Source organism: Vigna umbellata, chromosome 5 (genome assembly GCF_029865625.1).
Source record: "Vigna umbellata cultivar VRB3 chromosome 5, Vumbellata_1.0, whole genome shotgun sequence".
Classification (NCBI taxonomy): Eukaryota; Viridiplantae; Streptophyta; class Magnoliopsida; order Fabales; family Fabaceae; genus Vigna; species Vigna umbellata.
The window spans coordinates 64,310,982-64,330,516 of NC_142169.1; the positions used below are offsets into that span (position 1 = coordinate 64,310,982).

The 19,535-nt window shown below is 33.4% G+C and overlaps 1 protein-coding gene and 2 pseudogenes across 1 annotated transcript; 2 read left to right on the forward strand and 1 right to left on the reverse strand.

Moving 5' to 3' along the window:
• Positions 1 to 1,060: 1,060 nt before the first annotated feature.
• LOC124839442 (pentatricopeptide repeat-containing protein At4g16390, chloroplastic pseudogene) lies at positions 1,061 to 4,343 on the forward strand (annotated as a pseudogene).
• A 2,463-nt stretch (positions 4,344 to 6,806) lies between these two features.
• Positions 6,807 to 10,960, forward strand: LOC124839450 (pentatricopeptide repeat-containing protein At4g16390, chloroplastic pseudogene; annotated as a pseudogene).
• Positions 10,961 to 11,292: 332 nt separating this feature from the next.
• On the reverse strand, positions 11,293 to 17,542 carry MAP70-5 (microtubule-associated proteins 70-5). Its single transcript, XM_047315282.2, has 11 exons — positions 17,343 to 17,542; positions 14,142 to 14,227; positions 13,819 to 13,884; positions 13,566 to 13,736; positions 13,324 to 13,494; positions 13,085 to 13,240; positions 12,844 to 12,990; positions 12,481 to 12,552; positions 11,827 to 12,405; positions 11,600 to 11,748; positions 11,293 to 11,501 (listed from the first exon to the last, which is right to left on the reverse strand). Exons 1-11 carry the CDS (start codon positions 17,440 to 17,442, stop codon positions 11,483 to 11,485), a joined length of 1,716 nt encoding a protein of 571 aa, XP_047171238.1. The 5' UTR covers positions 17,443 to 17,542; the 3' UTR covers positions 11,293 to 11,482.
• Between the last annotated feature and the right edge of the window lie 1,993 nt (positions 17,543 to 19,535).

Sequence of the window (19,535 nt, forward strand, 5' to 3'; positions counted from 1 at the left end):
ATTTTGAAATCGGTTCTTGATTTTTCTGGATTTCGAAATATGATTTTTGAGTTTTTTATATTTCAAAATCTAATTTTGGAACTTTTTATATTTTGAAATTCGATTATAATTTTTTTTTTAGATTTTGAAATGGAATTTTTCCAATTTCAAAATCCGATTTTAGATTTTTTTGGACTCCAAAATCTGATTTTGGATTTTATCATATTTTGAAATCAAGTTACGAGTTTTCAAAATTTGCTTTTGGATTTTCTTGGATTTTAAAATCTGATTTTTGAGTTTCTCAGACATTGAAGTCCAGTTTCAGAATTTTTCGAATTTTGAAAATTTATTGTGATATTTTCCTAATTTTGAAATTTGGTTCAAAATTTTTATAATTTAGTTCTGTATTTTCGAAATTCAGTTCTGATTTTTTCTGAATTTAGAAATCTAGTTTTTTTTTTTTTAGTGAATGAAAGAGAATAAAAAGAGAAACGAGGTGCAAAGATGAGACGCAAATGAGAGGAAGGAGACGCAGCTGAAGAATGAGGCACAAATGATGTGCAGTAGCAGCGCTGAAGGGTCTCAAATAACATTTTAAAGCTTAATCAAAGTCATCACTGTTACAGACGTTGTATTTTTACTGCACTTCTAATTACAATTATTATTCATTGCCGCGCCGCACTCTTTAAGAGGAAGAATAATAGAGAAAGAGTAAAAAATTGAGTTTGGTGAGAAGTTTATTCCAAAAGACATTACATATTTTCTGAAAAGTATTTTGAAAAATTCTATTTTGAATTTCATTCCATATATTTTAAATAAATTATTTCAGAAAACATATCACATGTTTTAAAAAATTTATTCTAGAAAAGTTTAATTCTGAAAAAGTTGTTAGTTCTAAAATACATTATTCTAGAAATCCTCCCCTAAAAATTTTATTCCAAAACGGTGATATAAAAATCTCTAATTTTTTTTTTCAAAAATCTTATTTTTTTTTTAAATTTTCAGTAATTTGAAAATCACCTTCACAAGGCTTTTTTTTTTTTTTTTTTTAAATATGGGGTTGCAGATAGAAATTATGGGAGGGAGGAAGAAAAAACCACTGTTAGATTCTATTAACTGTCTGGAACAGTTATATGGTATCGGAATCTTATGCCGAGACAATAACCGAAAATGGCTCATCCTCACCCTCTTTGCTCTTCCCATTGTTCCACTTATTCCTTCTCATTCCATTCTGGCAAACCCTTCATTATCATTCCTTCTCGTTCCAAAACTCTTCTCCCCGCCCCACCACGCTTCTCCTCTGCACAACCCTTCAACACTCTACGAGACGCAAAACTCGATGACCCAGCTGCAAAGTCTTCGTCTTTATCCAAAAATTCCATCTGGGTCAATCCCAAAAGCTCCAGAGCCAAACAACTTTGGAAGATTTCACCTCAGACCAGGTCATCATTTCTCTCCAAACTCGCCAAGTCTCTGGACTCGTGCAACCCTACCAACGAACATGTCTCTCAAATCCTCGATGTCTTAGGGGACAACATTCTCGAACGCGATGCTGTGTTTATTCTCAATGTTATGGTCAATCCCACTACTGCACTCCTCGCTCTTGGGCACTTCCAGCAAAAGATTAACCCCGCAAAACACGTTGTTCTTTACAACGTTACTCTGAAGGTGTTTAGGGAGGTTAGGGATTTTGAAGGTATAGAGAAGCTGTTTGATGAAATGCTTCAAAGAGGAGTCAACCCTAATATCATTACGTTTTCAACTATAATTACCTCTGCTACCATGTGTTCTTTGCCGCGCAAGGCTGTGGAGTGGTTTGAGAAAATGCATTCCTTCGGGGTTGAACCTGATAACAGTATATTCCTCTTTATGATTCGTGCTTATGCAAGTAGCGGTAATGCGGAAATGTCTATGAAACTCTACGATCGTGCAAAAGCAGAGAAATGGCGCGTTGACACGGGAGTGTTCTCGGCATTGATTAAGACGTGTGGGATATCGGAGAATTTTGATGGATGTCTGAGTGTTTACAATGATATGAAGGTTCTTGGTGTCAAGCCTAGCATGGTAACTTATAACACGCTGTTGTATGCCATGGGGAGAGGGAGGAGGGCCTTGGATGCAAAGGCTATATATGAGGATATGCTAAACAGTGGGTTTTCACCAAGTTGGGCTACCTATGCGGCTCTTTTACAAGCCTATTGTAAAGCACGTTTTCGTGAGGATGCGCTGGGAGTTTACAGGGAAATGAAGGAAAAGGGAATGGATGTGGATGCAGTTCTTTATAACTTGCTTTTTGACATGTGTGCTGATGTTGGTTGCTTGGACGAAGCTTCTGAAATCTTTGAAGACATGAAAAGTTCGGGGACTTGCCAACCAGACAATTTGACATACGCGTGCTTGATCAACATGTACAGTTCTCATCTTAAACACAGCGATTCTTTGGAGTCGAGCAATCCATGGGAGCAACAGGTCTCCACGATTTTGAAGGGTATAGTGGGCAAGATTTCAGAAAGAGATGCTATATTTATTCTCAGTAAGATGGTGGATCCCAACACTGCCTTATTTGTTCTTAGATATTTCCATAGCAAGATTAATTTCACCAGAGATAAGGAGGTGATTACTTACAACGTGACCCTGAATTTGTTTAGGAAGTCTAGGGATTTTGAAGGAGCAGAGAATTTGTTTGATGAAATGCTTTATAGAGGTGTAAAACCAGATAACATAACATTTTCAACAATGGCTATCTGTGCTAGTGTGTCTGGTTTTCCCGATAAGGCTGTGGAGCTATTCGAAAAGATGCCCAGCTTTGGGTGTGAACGTGATGACATCACAAGCTCAGCCATGATATATGGTTATGCACGCACAAATAAGGTTGATAAGGCTTTGGAACTATATGGTCGTGCAAAAGCTGAGAAATGGCGCGTTGACGCAGTAACGTTCTCAGCATTGATCAAGATGTTTAGCGTGGCAGGAAACTATGATAAATGCTTAATAATCTACCAAGACATGAAAGTTCTTGGTGTGAAGCCTAGTATGGCGACATATAATAATCTGTTGGGTGCCATGTTGAGAGCTAGGAATCACCGACAGGCCAAGACTATATATAATGAGATGAAAAACAGCGGTGTTTCGCCAGATTTTATAACATATGCATCACTTTTGGAAGTCTATACTAGAGCACTATGTGGTGAAGATGCTCTTGGTCTTTATAAAGAAATGCAAGGGAACGGAGTGAATGTTACTGCGGATCTTTATAACAAGCTTTTATCCATGTGCGCTGATCTTGGCTACATAGATAAAGCTGTTGAAATTTTTTATGATATGAAAAGTTCTGGGTCTTGCCAGCCTGACAGTTGGACATTTACTTTCTTAATGACCATGTATTCCCGCAGTGGGAGAGTTTCAGAGGCGGAAGGAATATTGAATGAAATGATCCAATCTGGATTACAACCTAATATTTTTGTTATGACATCACTTGTCCACTGCTATGGAAAAGTTAAGCGAACTGATGATGTTGTGAAAATATTTAATCAACTTCTTGAATTGGGCATTGATCCAAATGATCACTTCTGCAGCTGTCTGTTAAATGTTTTGACTCAAGCACCAAAAGAAGAGCTTGGTAAACTAACAGATTGCATTGAGAAGGCTAATCCAAAGCTTGGGACTGCGGTAAGATATTTGGTGGAAGGGAAGGAGGGCAATGGAGATTTTAGAAAGGAAACGGTAGAACTTCTAAATTCATTTCATGCTGAAGTGAAAAAGCCTTTATGCAATTGTCTAATTGATCTTTGTGTCAAACTGAATGTGCCTGAAAGAGCATGCGACCTTCTGGATTTAGGACTGATGCTTGAGATATATACAGATATACAATCCAGATCTCAAAATCAGTGGTCTCTGCATCTGAAGGAGCTCTCAGTTGGAGCTGCTATGACTGCATTACATGTTTGGATTAATGACTTGTCTCGGGAATTGGAATCAGGGAAGGACCTTCCTCCACTTCTTGGAATTAATACTGGGCAAGGAAAACACAAGTATTCAGACAAAGGCTTGGCTACTGTCTTTGAATCACATTTGAAGGAACTCAATGCTCCATTCTACGAGGCTGCAGATAACCCTGGTTGGTTTTTGGTTACAAAGCCAGCAGCCATATCATGGCTGCAATCTAGGGGTTCAACAGAATCAATTGCTAGTTTGAACACTCTGGCTTTAGGTGTTCCAGCAATGGCCCTTTAGTATCATGCTAATCTTTTCGGCTTTTTCCAATTCCTTCTGCCGAGATTTTGTGCTGTATATATGTGCACGAAACTTCTTCTGAAGAAAAAAAATAGCAACACATGATTTCAATATTATTTTCTAGTCCTAAATTGTTACTCCCAGTACAAATATTTTCATTGAAATAACTGCAAGTTTTATTTATTGTTATAGTAAGCGATTTGTTTTCATGGATTTGCTAACAAATTATTATTAGCACTGTTATTAAAAGATCAAAATGTTATTATAACTTTGAAATGCTTTTTTCTTAACTAAATAAGTTGAAATTCGGAGGACAACGATAATTTATGGGTTTTATATACAAAGTAAATTACTTCTTTTTCAGACAAATATATAGTAAATGAATTAATATTTATTTGAATTTGAAACTTTTAAGTTAATTCAAATTTGAAATTTTTTCTGTTGACTACTGAAATTAAATTCATATAATGGCGTAAATTTTTTCTGTTCACTACTGAAATAAATTTATAAGTTTTTTAATTTATTTTGATAACACTTGGGAGGAGCTTATTAAAGTGTATTTTCTTTTATATTTCAATTGTTTAAAAACTAAACCTATGAATAATTTTTTCATAACTTAATTTATAAGTATTTAGTTAAATTATATAACTAAATTCATCTTTAATTGATTGGTTGTTGAGAGTTTACTAAAATCCACTTATGTCAATTATTTGATTTTAAACGCGGAAAAAAATCTTTTAATCCAATCACCAGTCATTTATTTATGATTATGCAGTGAATTAATCAGCATGTTCCATTTTTTAAATTTAATTACTTATTTCATCCCTACATTTACAAAAAAAAAAATCGAACTTCAAGCTCTTTTAAATTTAAGCACAACTTTATGTGGGTCTCATAATGTCTACAATAATTTGTTTCTTTCGATAGATTTATTTCTTTGTGAGATAATGAATGTGAATAACATGTTTTTTCCCTTTCAAATGATTTATGAATAAATGAGAGAGTGTTTGAGAGAGAGATGAGATTTTAACTTTCTCAAGGTGAGGTGATTTGAGAAAATGAAAAATACACTTTGAACTTTTTCTGAAATTTATCACTTTTTATCTATATAACTAATAATCATAAAAAATAATAATTTAATAATAATAATAATAATAATAATGAAATATAAAATATTCAAAAGAATATTAATGAAAAAATAATACATCTAAATAAAATACTAATAAAAATTATAATAACAAAAAGTAATTAATTAATAATAGTATTACCTTTTTATAATTCAATATTTAATTAAAATTGTTTTTAACCAATCACATTTTATTTTAAATTAACTACACCTATTAAATTTATTTTTCTATAAAAAAATCACCCCAATTATATTTTAAATTAATTTTAACTAATTAAATTCATTTTTTATTAATTTTAACTATAATAAATATCTAATCTTACTTTACTTTTAAATATATTCATTTTCATTTCTAAATCTTTTAAAACAATACCAATTTATCTTTTATTTTCTGTCAAATTCATTTACCCACTTTTTAAAATCATCTTCTGAAAGGAAAACAGTCTGAGAGAGTTTAAGAAATTTAAAGTTAAACATTACGGAAATTAGTTTACAAAAAAATGTATATTAATATCGGTTTTAATGGAAGCTTTTCATTTTTATTTTTTTAACCTCTCTCTCTATATATAATAATTTATTTGTTTCTACATCGAGAGCGACTAGAAACTAAGAAAAGAACATATCAATTTTGCTGAAAATTACACCTTTTCCTTCTCAAGTATTTAAGTTAGTATAATTATGGTTAAATAATAATATTTTGATCACTCTTATTTGATATGTAACGAAGTTGTGATTAGGGATGGCAACGGATCGGGTCGGGCACGGATAGTGCCTACCCGCAACCCGACCCGACAAAAAAAAATCCACCCGCTACCCGACCCGCTACCCGCACGGATATCCGCTTAAAAAATATCCGCGGATATTTTAAAACCCGCGGATATCCGTGGATACCCGTGGATATCCCATAAATATTTAAAAAAATATATTTTTATAAAATATTATAATAAAATTTAAATAAAATTACAAAAAATATATAAAATATAATATATATTAAATTAAATATAAATTAAAATTTAATTTTAATTATATTTAACTTTATAAAATATAAATTAATGTTAATTTTAATTAAATTTAACTTAATAAAATATAAATTAAATTTTTATTTTTATTTTTTGCGGGTAGCGGATATCCGTGGATACGGATAGTATAATACCCGCACCCGACCCGTTTATAAGCGGGTATTAAAAAACCCGCTACCCGCAACCCGCGGATAGTAAATATCCGCGGGTACCAACTATCCGTCGCGGATTTTATCCGCGGATATCCGCGGGCGCGGATTTTTTTGCCATCCCTAGTTGTGATATATAAAATAATAATTGATAAAATATCATTATAATTTCAGATATAAAATCATGGATTTGTGGGAGCAATATATTATAAATAATAAACATTTTTACACTCTTATGTAACTTCAGAACTTTATATATTCAATGTATAAAGTTAAAAGGGGCAAAAAATAAATTTAATATAGTTCATTGATGAGCATACGGTCTGAGTCTCCATAGTCTCAGAGAAGGAAGGAAAATGGCTCAATCTTACCTTCTCAGCACTTGTTCATCTTCTTCGTCTTCTTCCCCTTCTTCTTATGCAATCTATTATGGCAAACCCGTCGCCATCACCACATCTATCTCATTCTCTCACTCTTCCCGCCATTTCAAACTTCTCAATTTTTCTTATCAACTCTCTCCTCTCCTCTCTAAACCCAAAACCCTGCTCCAAGCCACCAATATTCTCCAAGACACAAAACTCGACGACCCAGTTGCAAAATCTCCATCTTTATCGAAAAATTCCATCTGGGTCAATCCCAAAAGCCCCAGAGCCAAACAGCTTTGGAAGAATTCCAGTCATACCGTTTCATCACCTCTCGCCAAACTCGCCAAGTCTCTGGATTCATGCAACCCCACCCGCGAACACGTCTCTGAAATCCTCAGCGTTTTAGGGGACGACGTTTCAGAACGCGATGCCGTCATTATTCTCAATGCCATGGTGAATCCCTACACTGCACTCCTCGCTGTTGACTACTTCAAGCAGAAGATAAAACCTTCTAGTCAGGTTATTCTCTACAACGTTACCCTGAAGCTGTTTAGGGAGGTAAAGGATTTTGAAGGAGCAGAGAAGCTGTTTGATGAAATGCTTCAAAGAGGGATCCACCCTAATCTCATTACTTTTTCAACTATGATTAGCTGCGCTTCCATGTGTTCTTTTCCACATAAGGCTGTGAAGTGGTTTGAGATGATGCCCACTTTCGGGTGTGAACCGGATAATAATTTGTCCTCGTCCATGATATATGTTTATGCAAGAACTGGTAATGCTGACATGGCTTTGAAACTGTACGATCAAGCAAAAGCAGAGAAATGGCATGTTGAAACGGTGGTGTTCTCGGGGTTGATTAAGATGTTTGGGATGTCAGGGGATTACGATGAGTGCTTGAACGTTTACAATGATATGAAAGTTGTTGGTGCGAAGCCCAATTTGGTAACATATAATGCTCTGTTGTATGCCATGGGGAGAGCTAAGAGAGCCCGGGAAGCCAAAGCTATATATGAGGAGATGCTAGGTAATGGATTGTCACCAACTTGGCCTACCTACGCAGCTCTGTTACAAGCCTATTGTAGAGCCCGGTTCAGCAAGAATGCGATGAGAGTTTACAAGGAAATGAAGGAAAAAGGGAAGGATATCGATGTAGTTCTTTATAACATGCTTTTTGACATGTGTGCAAATGTTGGTTGTATAGATGAAGCTGTTAAAATTTTTGAAGACATGAAAAGTTCTGGGACTTGTCGACCGGACAAATTTACATATGCATCTTTGATCAACATGTACTCTTGCCTTAGCAAAATTTCAGAGATGGAGGCCATGTTCAATGAAATGATGGAATCTGGATTTCAACCTGATGTAATAGTTCTTACATCACTTCTCCATTGCTATGGAAAAGCCAAGCGAACTGATGATGTTGTAAAGGTATTTAATCAGCTCATGGATTTGGGCATCAGTCCTGATGGCCGCTTCTGTGATTGTCTTCTATATGCAATGTCCCAAGTACCAAAAGAAGAATCTGGTAAGCTCGCAGGTTGCATTGAGAAGGCTAATCCAATGCTTGGGTCTGTGCTAAGGTATTTGATGAAAAAGCATGAGGATGGTGAAAATTTTAGAAAGGAAGCATTAGAACTTTTTAACTCAACTGAACCTGATGTAAAAAAGTCCATGTGTAATTGTTTAATTGATCTTTGTGTGAACCTGGATGTGCCCGACAGAGCTCGTGACCTTTTGGATCTTGGGTTGACTCTTCGGATATATACTGATATACAATCAAGATCTCAAGCTAAGTGGTCTCTGCATCTAAAGAGACTCTCAGTTGGAGCAGCTCTGACTGCCTTAAGTGTTTGGATAAATGACTTGTCTAAGGCTTTGGAGTTAGGGGAAGACCTTCCACCACTACTTGGAATCAACACTGGGCATGGGAAACACAGGCTTTCAGATAAAGCTTTGCCAACTGTTTTTGAATCATATCTGAAGGAACTTAAAGCTCCGTTCCATAAGGCTGCCAATATGGATGGCTGGTTTTTGGCTACCAGTGAAGCAGCCACATCATGGCTGCAGTCCAGGGGTTCAACAGTGGCTCTTCCCCAATGAAATTGTTGTTTACTTTTAGGCAACCTTGTAGCATGTTGACTTTAAGCATTTTCCTATACAGTGGGAACAAAATTTTGGTATTAAGTAGTTTCTGATTATTTTTTTGGTTATGGATGTCTTACATTGTGAATGAAGAAGGCGGCCTGATACTAATATCTTGAAAGCGCATATGAAAGTAATTACTTATTGGCTCTGGTGAATTTCTTACGCGAATGTTGTAGGATATTAGTAGTGTTGATTGAATAAAAATGGATACTGGAATTTGTTTTGGCCTGGACAGGCAGCTGCACAGGGTGAAAGTTGGTCTTGTGCTAGTTTGTTTTCTAAAGCCTTTCTTATTTTGGAAAGGTTGATGCGGCGCATGTTCCTACTTTGTTCTATATAAACAAAGTCTGGTACCTTCTGTTCTATCTGAAAGCAGGTTTAGAGGGCCAGGATCTATATCTTCAAATTGAGGACCGCAAATTTAGGAGATGGTAGAGATCAACAAAGTGAAAACAGCCTAGCAATTTTTTTATTATGGTACAAAAAACAATGAAAAAGCTTAGCTCTGAGCTATGAATCAAGTGTGGTACTTCTTTCCACTTTCCAACTATACCAATTTTTCTATGTTTGGATCCATGCTTGTAACATTAATTTTAAAGTGATGTGATTTGTGTTTAGACGTTTTTATCTCACAAGTTAGTAAAGTTTATTATAACTTTTATATCTAGCACAGAAGTTGCTTAAAATTACTTAGTCAAAATCAATTCTTTAACATATAGAATTAAACATATGAATACTTATATAAAATTAAATTAACTAGTATTTCCACATGCACTTGCTAAAGCTCAATATAAAACTGAAAAGAAGGTTGTGGTTGACCTTTACATTGAACGTGCTGGTTGACCTTTACATTGAACGTGCTGGTTGACCTTTTTTGTCAATTGTTTTATCATGTGGGATTGACTCAGTTTATGGTTTGAGTGTACTATTACTATTATTATTATAATCAATAATTAATCCTGGACAACGGTTGGCAAATTAACGAATAAAGGGCTTTTGACTTTTGTTGAGAGAATAGTTTAGGAGATATGTGCTTGCAACTTCAAGTCCTACATTAACCTGAGTGCCTGTCCAGTCATCCCATTTTGGCTTTTAGACAGAATGGAAGATAACTCTTCTGTAAATTCTTATTTTAAAAGAAGTCAACGAACAAAAGGAATGGGACCAGTGATGGTTTGCACGTTAATATTTTATCCAACTTATTTTGACTCAGCTCTCTCCATATAATGGTGAATCCTTGTTCATTTGATTGTATGCAAAATGGGAAATTTTATGGCTTGCCACTCTCAACCAAAGAACCAAAACAGATATCCTCAAATTGAAGGAAAAGAAGTAGAGGCTGATACCCCAGTGGCAGTTGAAAGGATGAAATCTGCTTCTAAAAAGCGTTACATAGTGGTGCGTAGGAAGCTGCAGCATGGGCAGGTTTACCAACTTGCACCATTCATGTTGCAATCTGATATGCCTTTGGTACCTTGTTGGACGACTAACAACAGAAAGCTGAAGACGAGGAGTGTGAAGATTGTTGTGACTGCAGAAGAATTGGAATTGCTGTTACGAGGATCAAAGAAATTCCAAGTCCAACGCAGAGTTGCTCGTGTCAAGCGAAGTTCTGGGTTGAGAGGGTGCCAAAAATGGTTTCCATCTCTGCCAACCATTCAAGAGGTGCATAACTACTAAACGATGGGAAGATTGTGTAGTGAAGTTTATTTGTAGTTTTTGCAAATTTTCTGAAAGATGCTAGGTTGTATTTGGTCAGTAAATTAAGGATGTTTACCTGCTCAACTTTTTAAATATAGCAGCAGGGGAAGAAAAAACAGAAGATTCGCAACGTACATCCATTTTTTTCTCTTATAAATAGTTTTTCATGCATAGAATATGTAGGAGTACTGAATGCGGTTGTTCATGTTCTTGGATTAACAATGAGAACGAGATATTTGTCAATTTTCGTTGCTAAGTGATTGTACCAGTAGAAATTATCCACTATATTAATTTATTATATGATAGTACATAATCTGCTTCTGCTTACTGATTTTTAGATATATCCTTAAATGCTGATTTATAAGTGAGATACTCGTTCGTGCACTAAGTTTTCATATATTTTAGAATGATTCTCAAAATCATTCAGGATTCAAGAATAATTGCTTTATGACCATCTTTGGCAAATAAGTTTTCTGATACACAATGCAGAAATGTAACTCAATTATTTTCCTCGTGTTCATGATTTTCATCTCTAAAGGTACATTTGACAAACGTGAGTAGTATGTATGCAATACTCATGACAACAACACATAGGATGCCATTTAAATTTAGTGTATGCAGTATGTACAGAGTCAGCCTTCCCCAGTGGAACTTTATTTCAACATACTACCTCACTAAATATATTTGTTTTTTTATTTATAAAGAAAAATCACAAAGATGCCATTGATTAATAAGTTGCCTTCAGTTTCCCTAAGTAAAGGCTCTTCAATGATCTTTCAGCATCCTGCAGTATTTTTATGAAAATGTTAAGGGATAGTATCAGTAAATTTGTCAAAGAACAGATGCAGGTTTTGGTCATTGAAAAGGATAAAGTTACAGAACCTTCTGGAGGAGTTTGAACGTCTGATTTTCCTGTTATCATCTGATTTTATTGAAGCAGCCTCCTTGTCTCTAGCAGCTGCTTCCCTTTTCGTTTTCTTCCACTCTATTTCCATAGCCTTTGTCAGTGCATCGACTTTCTTTGTGAGCATCTGAAAACAGAAGCATATTTCTTATCTTCAGTTCTAAAATAATAAGGGTAGGGTTGTGGGCATGGCTATTACTAGTACCTTTATTTCTTCTTCTTTGGTTTGCAAACTACTCTCTTTAATTTCACAAGACTTCCTCAAATTGATGACCTCTTTTTGAAGCTTATCATATAGAAAACCTGAGACCACGTCATTGGTGCCTAAATCATTACAGCTATTGCTTTTAGAGTCTTCATCATCTTCAACTGCGGTTTTAATCTGTGCTGCTTCTCTTTCATCGCTGCGTTTATTTGAATTTATTCCTGCATTCACCTGCATCTTATTTTCTTTTTCATCACTGTCAACAACTTTATTTCTTGATGCCCATATTCCTTTCTTCAACATGTTTTCTGCAGAACCACATTTCTTTCTTAGAATGCTGCTCGGTAATAGGCTCGCAGTAACACTGTCGATGTTGCTTTTTACATTTGTCTTTGGGAACAAAGAGCTTCCAGCAGTAGATCCCCTTGGCTGTGATGTGGATCTGTTTCTCAGTCCACCATTGGTCGTTAGGAAGCTTAAGATGTTAGACTTTTCTGCTTTTGCAGACCCAGAATTTGAACTATTTGAGAAATGCTTTAAGCCTTCTTCTAGTGTTTTTAACCTCAGCTTCAGTTTATCCTGAAAAGAATACCAGATAACATTAGTTATCACTAAAAACTCTATCTGCACGCATTCATGAAAGGAAAAAGTTACCTTCAATTGTGACTCCGCCTTCGCCGTTCTCTCTGATATAGCCAGCTTTTCTTTCAAGCGTTGCATCTCTGCCTGCATGTGCATGGACATTCTTGATTGTAAAACTCTTTTTCTCACTCAATGACCAAAACTTACAACAAAAATCCTATTTGAGTCGCGTTCTTCAACATTTTAAGGTACAGTTAGGAGTTGAAATTTTCTTTTTCTTGATTGAACTTCGGACCTTTTTAATTATTTTCTTATTCATCGTAGTCTTGGATTTACTGAAGGAAAAGCTGTGTCACTAATAGATGTAGTAGTATTTTTGGATTGAATAGGCAGAACCATATGAGCTCCAAAGAAGATTCTTATGGGAAAATATACCTGCATTATCCTTCTCTCTTCCAACCATTGTTTGACAGGCATGACCTTGTCATTCTCGTCCTTCCACTCATTTGCCACAACTGTTGCAACTCTATTGGCTGAAACTTTTACTCTTGCTAGTTCCCTCTCCAGTGTCCTCTTCTCCTCCTGAAAATGTGTGTTAAATTATGTCACTAAAAGGATCAACCACAATGAAGAAAGCATCGTGTTCAAAACGGCATCTGCCATAAGAATTGTCTACCTGCAATTCAGAAATTTGTCTCTGATAATCTCGAACAGCATTAGCATTGACTCCACTGGATAAGATGACCTCCTCAAGTTCATGGATGGTTTGGCTAAGTTTTTCAACTTCCAAAATCTTTTGGCGATGCGTTTTCTCTAAGATTTTGTTCTCCTCCTGCTCATGGAAGTTTGTAATTTAGCCAAATACTTACACTTACTACAGAAACTACATGTTATAATTGAATCATAAAAGTATGCCTGGCAGATCTCAATCTGTCTCTTCAAGTCAAAATTTTCATTCTGAACTTCCTCAACTATTAAAACTCTCTCCAGTGCAGTTCTTAAAATCTTCTCTGCTTCAAGCAACGCTGCCTCTTTTGACTTTGTGAGCCGTTCCAACGCTTTCTTATCTTCTTGGAGAGCTGCAATCTGAATGCAAAATGAATGTTAGAATCCACTCCTTTTAAGAGCCTCTTTGGTGGAAATTGCATTATTACAACCTCATTCCTAAACATCTTAATCTCAGCCTCAAGAGGAGTAATGACACTTTCAAGAGGAACAAAATCATCTTCCTTTTGATCTGCGTGTAACCTTCTAAGAGTGGCTTCTGCAGCATATTGTGCTGCCAATGCATCCTTCTTTTCCTCTGTCAGTTTCTTGATTTCTAGCTTCTGCATAAAATTGAGGCATATGCATTTTTAGAATTTACCACTGTTTGACACGGTTCCAATTAGTTTCAAGTGATATTAGTACCTTGTGTTTAAGATGATCCTGTGTAAGTCTAAGTCTCTCTTCCAGCTTACTCACTTCATTTCTCAGCTGCAATTAAATAATAATAATTGCAGCCATTGTTTAGTGACTGAGAAATTTCTATATCTTGTTATAAACAAATAAATCTGTAGTGCAACTGAATCAGTTCAATGAAGACTGAGAATGGCTAATTATCTGAATGAATCAATAACGTAAAAAACTAAACTGTATATCAATATGCCTAAAGATTTTGACACGATCAACTAATCAGAAATCATGCTAGCTATCATTTTAAAATAATTATTATAAAATTAACAAATTGATACCTCTTCTATGGCCTTGTCCTTTTTAGCTTCAGTTGCCTTCAAGACCTTGATTTCACTTTGACAAGTTGCTAGTTCCTTGGCCTTTTCTGCATAATTTTATAGATGAAACACAGATTTAAATAAAAAAGATAAAAAAGAAATTAATTATAATAATTTATTCTTTGTTTTCTTGAGACATTATAATTAGCAGACAATGAAACTTAGTTACATAACTTCTATCAATATTAAACTTTTTAAATAGTTTCAACGGTAACGGAATCTAACAAATGTAAATTTTAGACTTGTGGCTCCCAATCTCAATGTTTTTTCTCTTTTAGATTGCCTTCTCTATTTGGAAGACAGATTTGTATTAATCTACTTCTTTGTATTTTCCAAATGCATGTTTAACGTGATTTACTATAAAAAAAAATTACGTTATTATAGTGGGCTTAATTTCAACATCCTATTTTAAATTGTTGTCTTCAATTTTAAAACTCCAGATTTATTGATTAGTCTCTATTCTTTCATATAGGTCAATACACGTATTGATAAGATATTGTTCACTCTAAATTCACATATTTGTTTTTTATATCATTCCAACAAATTTTTTATTAACAGAAGATATCTTATATGTATATAAACTCAGGTTCATATCTCTCGTTTTATTCAAAATGTGAAACTTTTTCTATATCTTAATATTTATTATTCCCTTGTTAGTAATTTTTTAAGAGTCGTATTTCAAGACATTAATACTATAATGAAACTATTCAACCACAATGTTCATAAACTAAGAGAACAAAAGAAGATAAAGTTTCAAATGAAGAAATTCTCCTAACTTTTAGAAAGCAAATTATCGTAATTGCCCAATCTTGTAAAAACAGTAGAGATGTAAAGTACATATTTGCTTATAATTTTTTAAGATTTTGTCGAGACATAATTAAATTTCAAATTAGGTTAACATTGTGGTTCAAGTAGATAAGAGCACTGTCAAAAAAGTTAAAAGAGAACTTTTAGAACAGGTCTCAAGTCACTTGTAAGAATTGAATTTGTCACACAAATTCTGGTTTGTCAGAAAATATCCGTAGCTAATTTCTAGTATAGGACAAAGTGTTGGTAATAATAAGAAATTTGGCTTGATAACATTCTTTATTTTCTATATCTTTAAGTGCTTAAGGTTATGCATATGAATTTTAGAAAAATTATATTACAGTTTTTACTTATCTCCTTTATTATGGTAGTTATAACACTAATCACACTTTGAAATTCTAAAATATCAATTATTTTGAGATTAAAAAAAACGTGTCGAATCATTTGAAGACATAGAAGATAGTGTTTTTTTTATGTTTAATTATATAGTTTAATGCTAATTTATATTATTATTTAATTACAAAATACCCTTAGTATGATTTTTAAGATAACAAACTAATCTCATTTGTTATAGGATTATGGTCTAAAAGTTTTTTTTATTCTTTTAATTTATATATATATATATATATATATATATATATATATATATATATATATATATATTTTGTCTCTTACTAATAACTATTTTGACCTTATTTTTTTCGAAATTATGAACAGAAGAAAATATTGAAGTAGCATTGTGTCATCATCTTGAAAAGAAACTTTGAGAATAAGAAAACAGTGTAAATAATGCATAATTTGTATAATATATACTTAATTAAATAAGAAATGAAGAATAAAAGTTGTAGTAAAACTTAACGTGTTCTTAGTTTTGAAGATATAAAATGCATTTTGAATAGTTTAGTTAAAAGTTTAAGTTTGAGTTTGTTTAAGCATGGAGAAACCAAAACTCCAGCTTGGAGGGTGTGAACGTGTGTATATGTTAAACTTAAAAAAGTAATAAAGCTTTTGCTTGTCTCAACATGCATTCAACCTCTTGCCATTATTTCCAAAAACATACCCAACCTCTTTAATGTCCTGCATGTGTTGTGCTTTCGTTCTAAATTTAGTTTTAACTCTCTTAACGTGAAAGCTACATTTTATTACTTCTACGTTCAGTAAAATGTTATTCACAGACATATACTTATATAAAGAGAGGTAAATAAAAAGTAGATGTTGATAAAGTTTTTGTTTAATTATGTACTATAAAGTTGTCTTATCTTTAGTTGATGTAAGATCCTAATACATCTCATTGATGTCAAGTATTTACATATTTCATATGAGACTAAACATTAATAAATGGTCAAATAAAAATCCAATAATGAATGAAACAATATATTCATCAAAAATAAATTTTGTTAAGATAAACTCTAACTTATGATTTTAATATTATGTTAATAAATAAACTTTAAATCTAATTCAACGATATAAAAGCGGTTTAATATCTTGAACATTCCACCTTAATACTACATTATTATTTTAGAAAATTCATTTTTGAGAAAATTATAAGTCAAACTAATTTGTATTATGCGTCTGTTTATATCTATGCTCAATATAAGAAAATAACTTTTCACACACATAGCAATTCAATCAAATTTATTCATAATTAAAATCAGTTTTGAATGTCAACTTTATCTACATATGTATCGTGGATAAATTTTTCAATGAATATTTAAAGTAGAAGAAAAACATAGATAAAATTTCTCATACAAAATAAAATAAACTTATGCCATCTAACTGTACAACACGTACCAAATTTACTTTATCCAAGTTATTTTAGTTCAATTCTTAAAGTTTTGTGATCTATATACATATGACTCTAGCAAAACAGTGTCTTATGAAAGATTAGTATATTATGTCCTACAAACAATTCTGTACAAACATATTGAGAAATTATTTTAACCTATTGAAAACTGGAGGTGCATTAAATGATTAATTATAACTTAAACTGTAAATTTATTTTTTCAGGTGAAAATTAGCCATTGCATTAAAAGTTTATAGACAGTGATCTAAGTAATAAAGAAGTGTTTAAAAGCTTTTGCATAGCATTCTCTTTAATGAGTATATCACGTAAAACATAAACACTTGGTTTTATCTCTTTTGTTTAAGTAGATGATGAGAATTATCCAAATCATGGTCTGCTATAGTTCAAACACACACACATAACAGTCATTCCCTCTGGTTTTTTGCATACAGGAAGATGATAAGACTATGAAAAACTAAGTTAAGAGGAGTAATGGCGAAGCAGATAAAGTGATATATATATATATACACACACACACACGCACACAACACTCTGAGATTTATGATATGAACCTGTTAGCTGGTTTTTGAAACGATCAATCTGTAACCTGACAGGATCTGGTTGGACAAGAGGAAGTTCTTCCCCACAGTATACCTCTTCGCTAGCTACCATTCTCTTCTTTCTGCTGCGCCCAAAGCCTCACACGTATACCCTTTCTTCAACAAAAAATGAGACTTGCTCACTGCCTATTTATAATTCTTTTGTGTGCTTTGCTTTTCTTACCTATGCTGACAAGTGCACTCTGCTTGAGGTTTAATCCTAAAACAACAACAACAAAAGATGATTTTAAAAGGATGACACATAATAATAATAATATAATAAGAATAATAATAATGAGAGAAGGAAAAAGATAAAAAAGTGTATTCGTATAAGAAATCAATTGACCGCAAAGCGAGGAATGAGCTTACCCTGCACTGAAGCAAACTAAACTTGACAAATGAAATGCACAAGCCTGCTTCTACTTTAGCTTCTCCTTAATTCTAGCTTGACAGCAACGGTTACCTTCTTTCTGTTTTCCTATTATGTTTTATGGGTTAACTATGGTAGAAGGATTAAGTATAACTCCATCTTACAGTATTAGTTAACTGAAATATTATAACTTCATCTTATCTTTACCCACAACATAGATGGTTAAGTATATATCAAGCTACAATTCTTCAAATAACTGTTATAAAAGTTGACGAATTTACTGTAGAGGTTTATGAGAAGTGACAGTGAAAACTTTCACCATTCTATACTGGACAAAGTTTTGCTTGTTACTTGAGAGAATTATATGTGAAAATGATGATGCGTACGAAAGTTTTTAGTATGTACTTGATTTAAAGTTTAAAAGCAAGGTTGATGAAGTTACTATTGGGAATTGGAAAGGGTAGATTACAGCCAGCAGGAGAAGTGGACCAGTGGCAATTGAGCACGTTATTGTCGGCAATGAATAACCATATTCACCAGTGATCAGTAACCTTCAGGTTCAATCATATCGGTGAATACCAAGTGCTGCATTAGTTGGTGTTGCAATTTGATTTCCTATCAATCCTTCTTTCTATTCTTTCTCTGCTGACACATTTTGCTTCGGTCTCAAATATTTGAATAAAAACAGAGCATCATATCAATGTTGGAAGTCCTCAGAATTTAGAGTATACGAGTAGATACAAATCTTATCTTACGATTTTGTATGATTGAATTAGGTTTAAAGTTCTCACAGTGTTAGAGTCAGGTTATCCTAACGATTGTTTGTTGGATATTGTTCCACTTACTATTGGACCATTATCGAATCATCTATTAATGTCTAGTCTTACGTCTTAGTTTGAAGAGGTGTGTTGGAAGTCTAGCTATCAACTAAAAATAAAACAAATTTATAGTATATAAATAGTTGCAAACCTCCTCAATCAAATTATTGAAAATTCGGGTTGAATTTACGTGTTATTTATATTGTATGTTTCTAATAATTGTATAGGAGATATGAACAGAAATATGAATGCTGTATTGTGAGAGTGAGTAATGTGTTGAAGTTGTCGTATCCTGTGATATCTGTGTCAAGCGAAGGATATCACTTTAGACTATTATATTGCTTCAGCGCTAAAACCGTTCTGAGATCAGTTTTGTTTTACTTGGTGAAATCAAAGTCATTGAGAAAAGACTGCGATTTGAATTAAGAGTATGAGTCTGAAAGCGACCAAGTAATTAAAGTGGCTTCGAAGAATAAATGAATTTGGATTAATATTCAGAGAAGCTCTCATCTTAGCTTAAAAGTATAATAATTAAGTGAAGTAAAAAAAAGAAAAAAAAATACGGTTCCTCTGCACACCATGTGAAAGGCAAATATATATATATATATATATATATATATATATATATATATATATATATATTGTGTTTTAGTTTTTATTTTTTGTGGTTTTTGTTTGGATGGAGACAACAAATGTAGGGCTTCACCAACAACCAAGGGCGACACAATGAAAGCCCAATGAACAAAAATGGAAGATTAAGAGGGTTGAATTCGTGTGTTGCTAAAAAGGGTGGGATAATGATGTGAAAGAACAGGGTTCCTATAGTTGTTGTGGTTCACTTAATGCCATATGTTTTTTGTTGGTTTCAATTGGTAGGTTTGCAGTATCAATATTTTATCTTTAACCAAGCCTTAGAAAATAAATCTCTATTTTTTTTACTACCAATTGTTTTAGGTCTCTAAAAAACCACTTTATGAA

Bases quoted from the DNA above. Each gene is read 5' to 3' on its own strand.
- MAP70-5 (XM_047315282.2), bottom strand. From the start codon at position 17,442: ATGGTAGCTAGCGAAGAGGTATACTGTGGGGAAGAACTTCCTCTTGTC. The intron at 13,737-13,818 runs GTACTAATATCA...AATTTTATGCAG, and splicing joins AGGATCATCTTAAACACAAG to AAGCTAGAAATCAAGAAACT. The intron at 12,991-13,084 runs GTAGACAATTCT...ACACATTTTCAG, and splicing joins GACAAATTTCTGAATTGCAG to GAGGAGAAGAGGACACTGGA.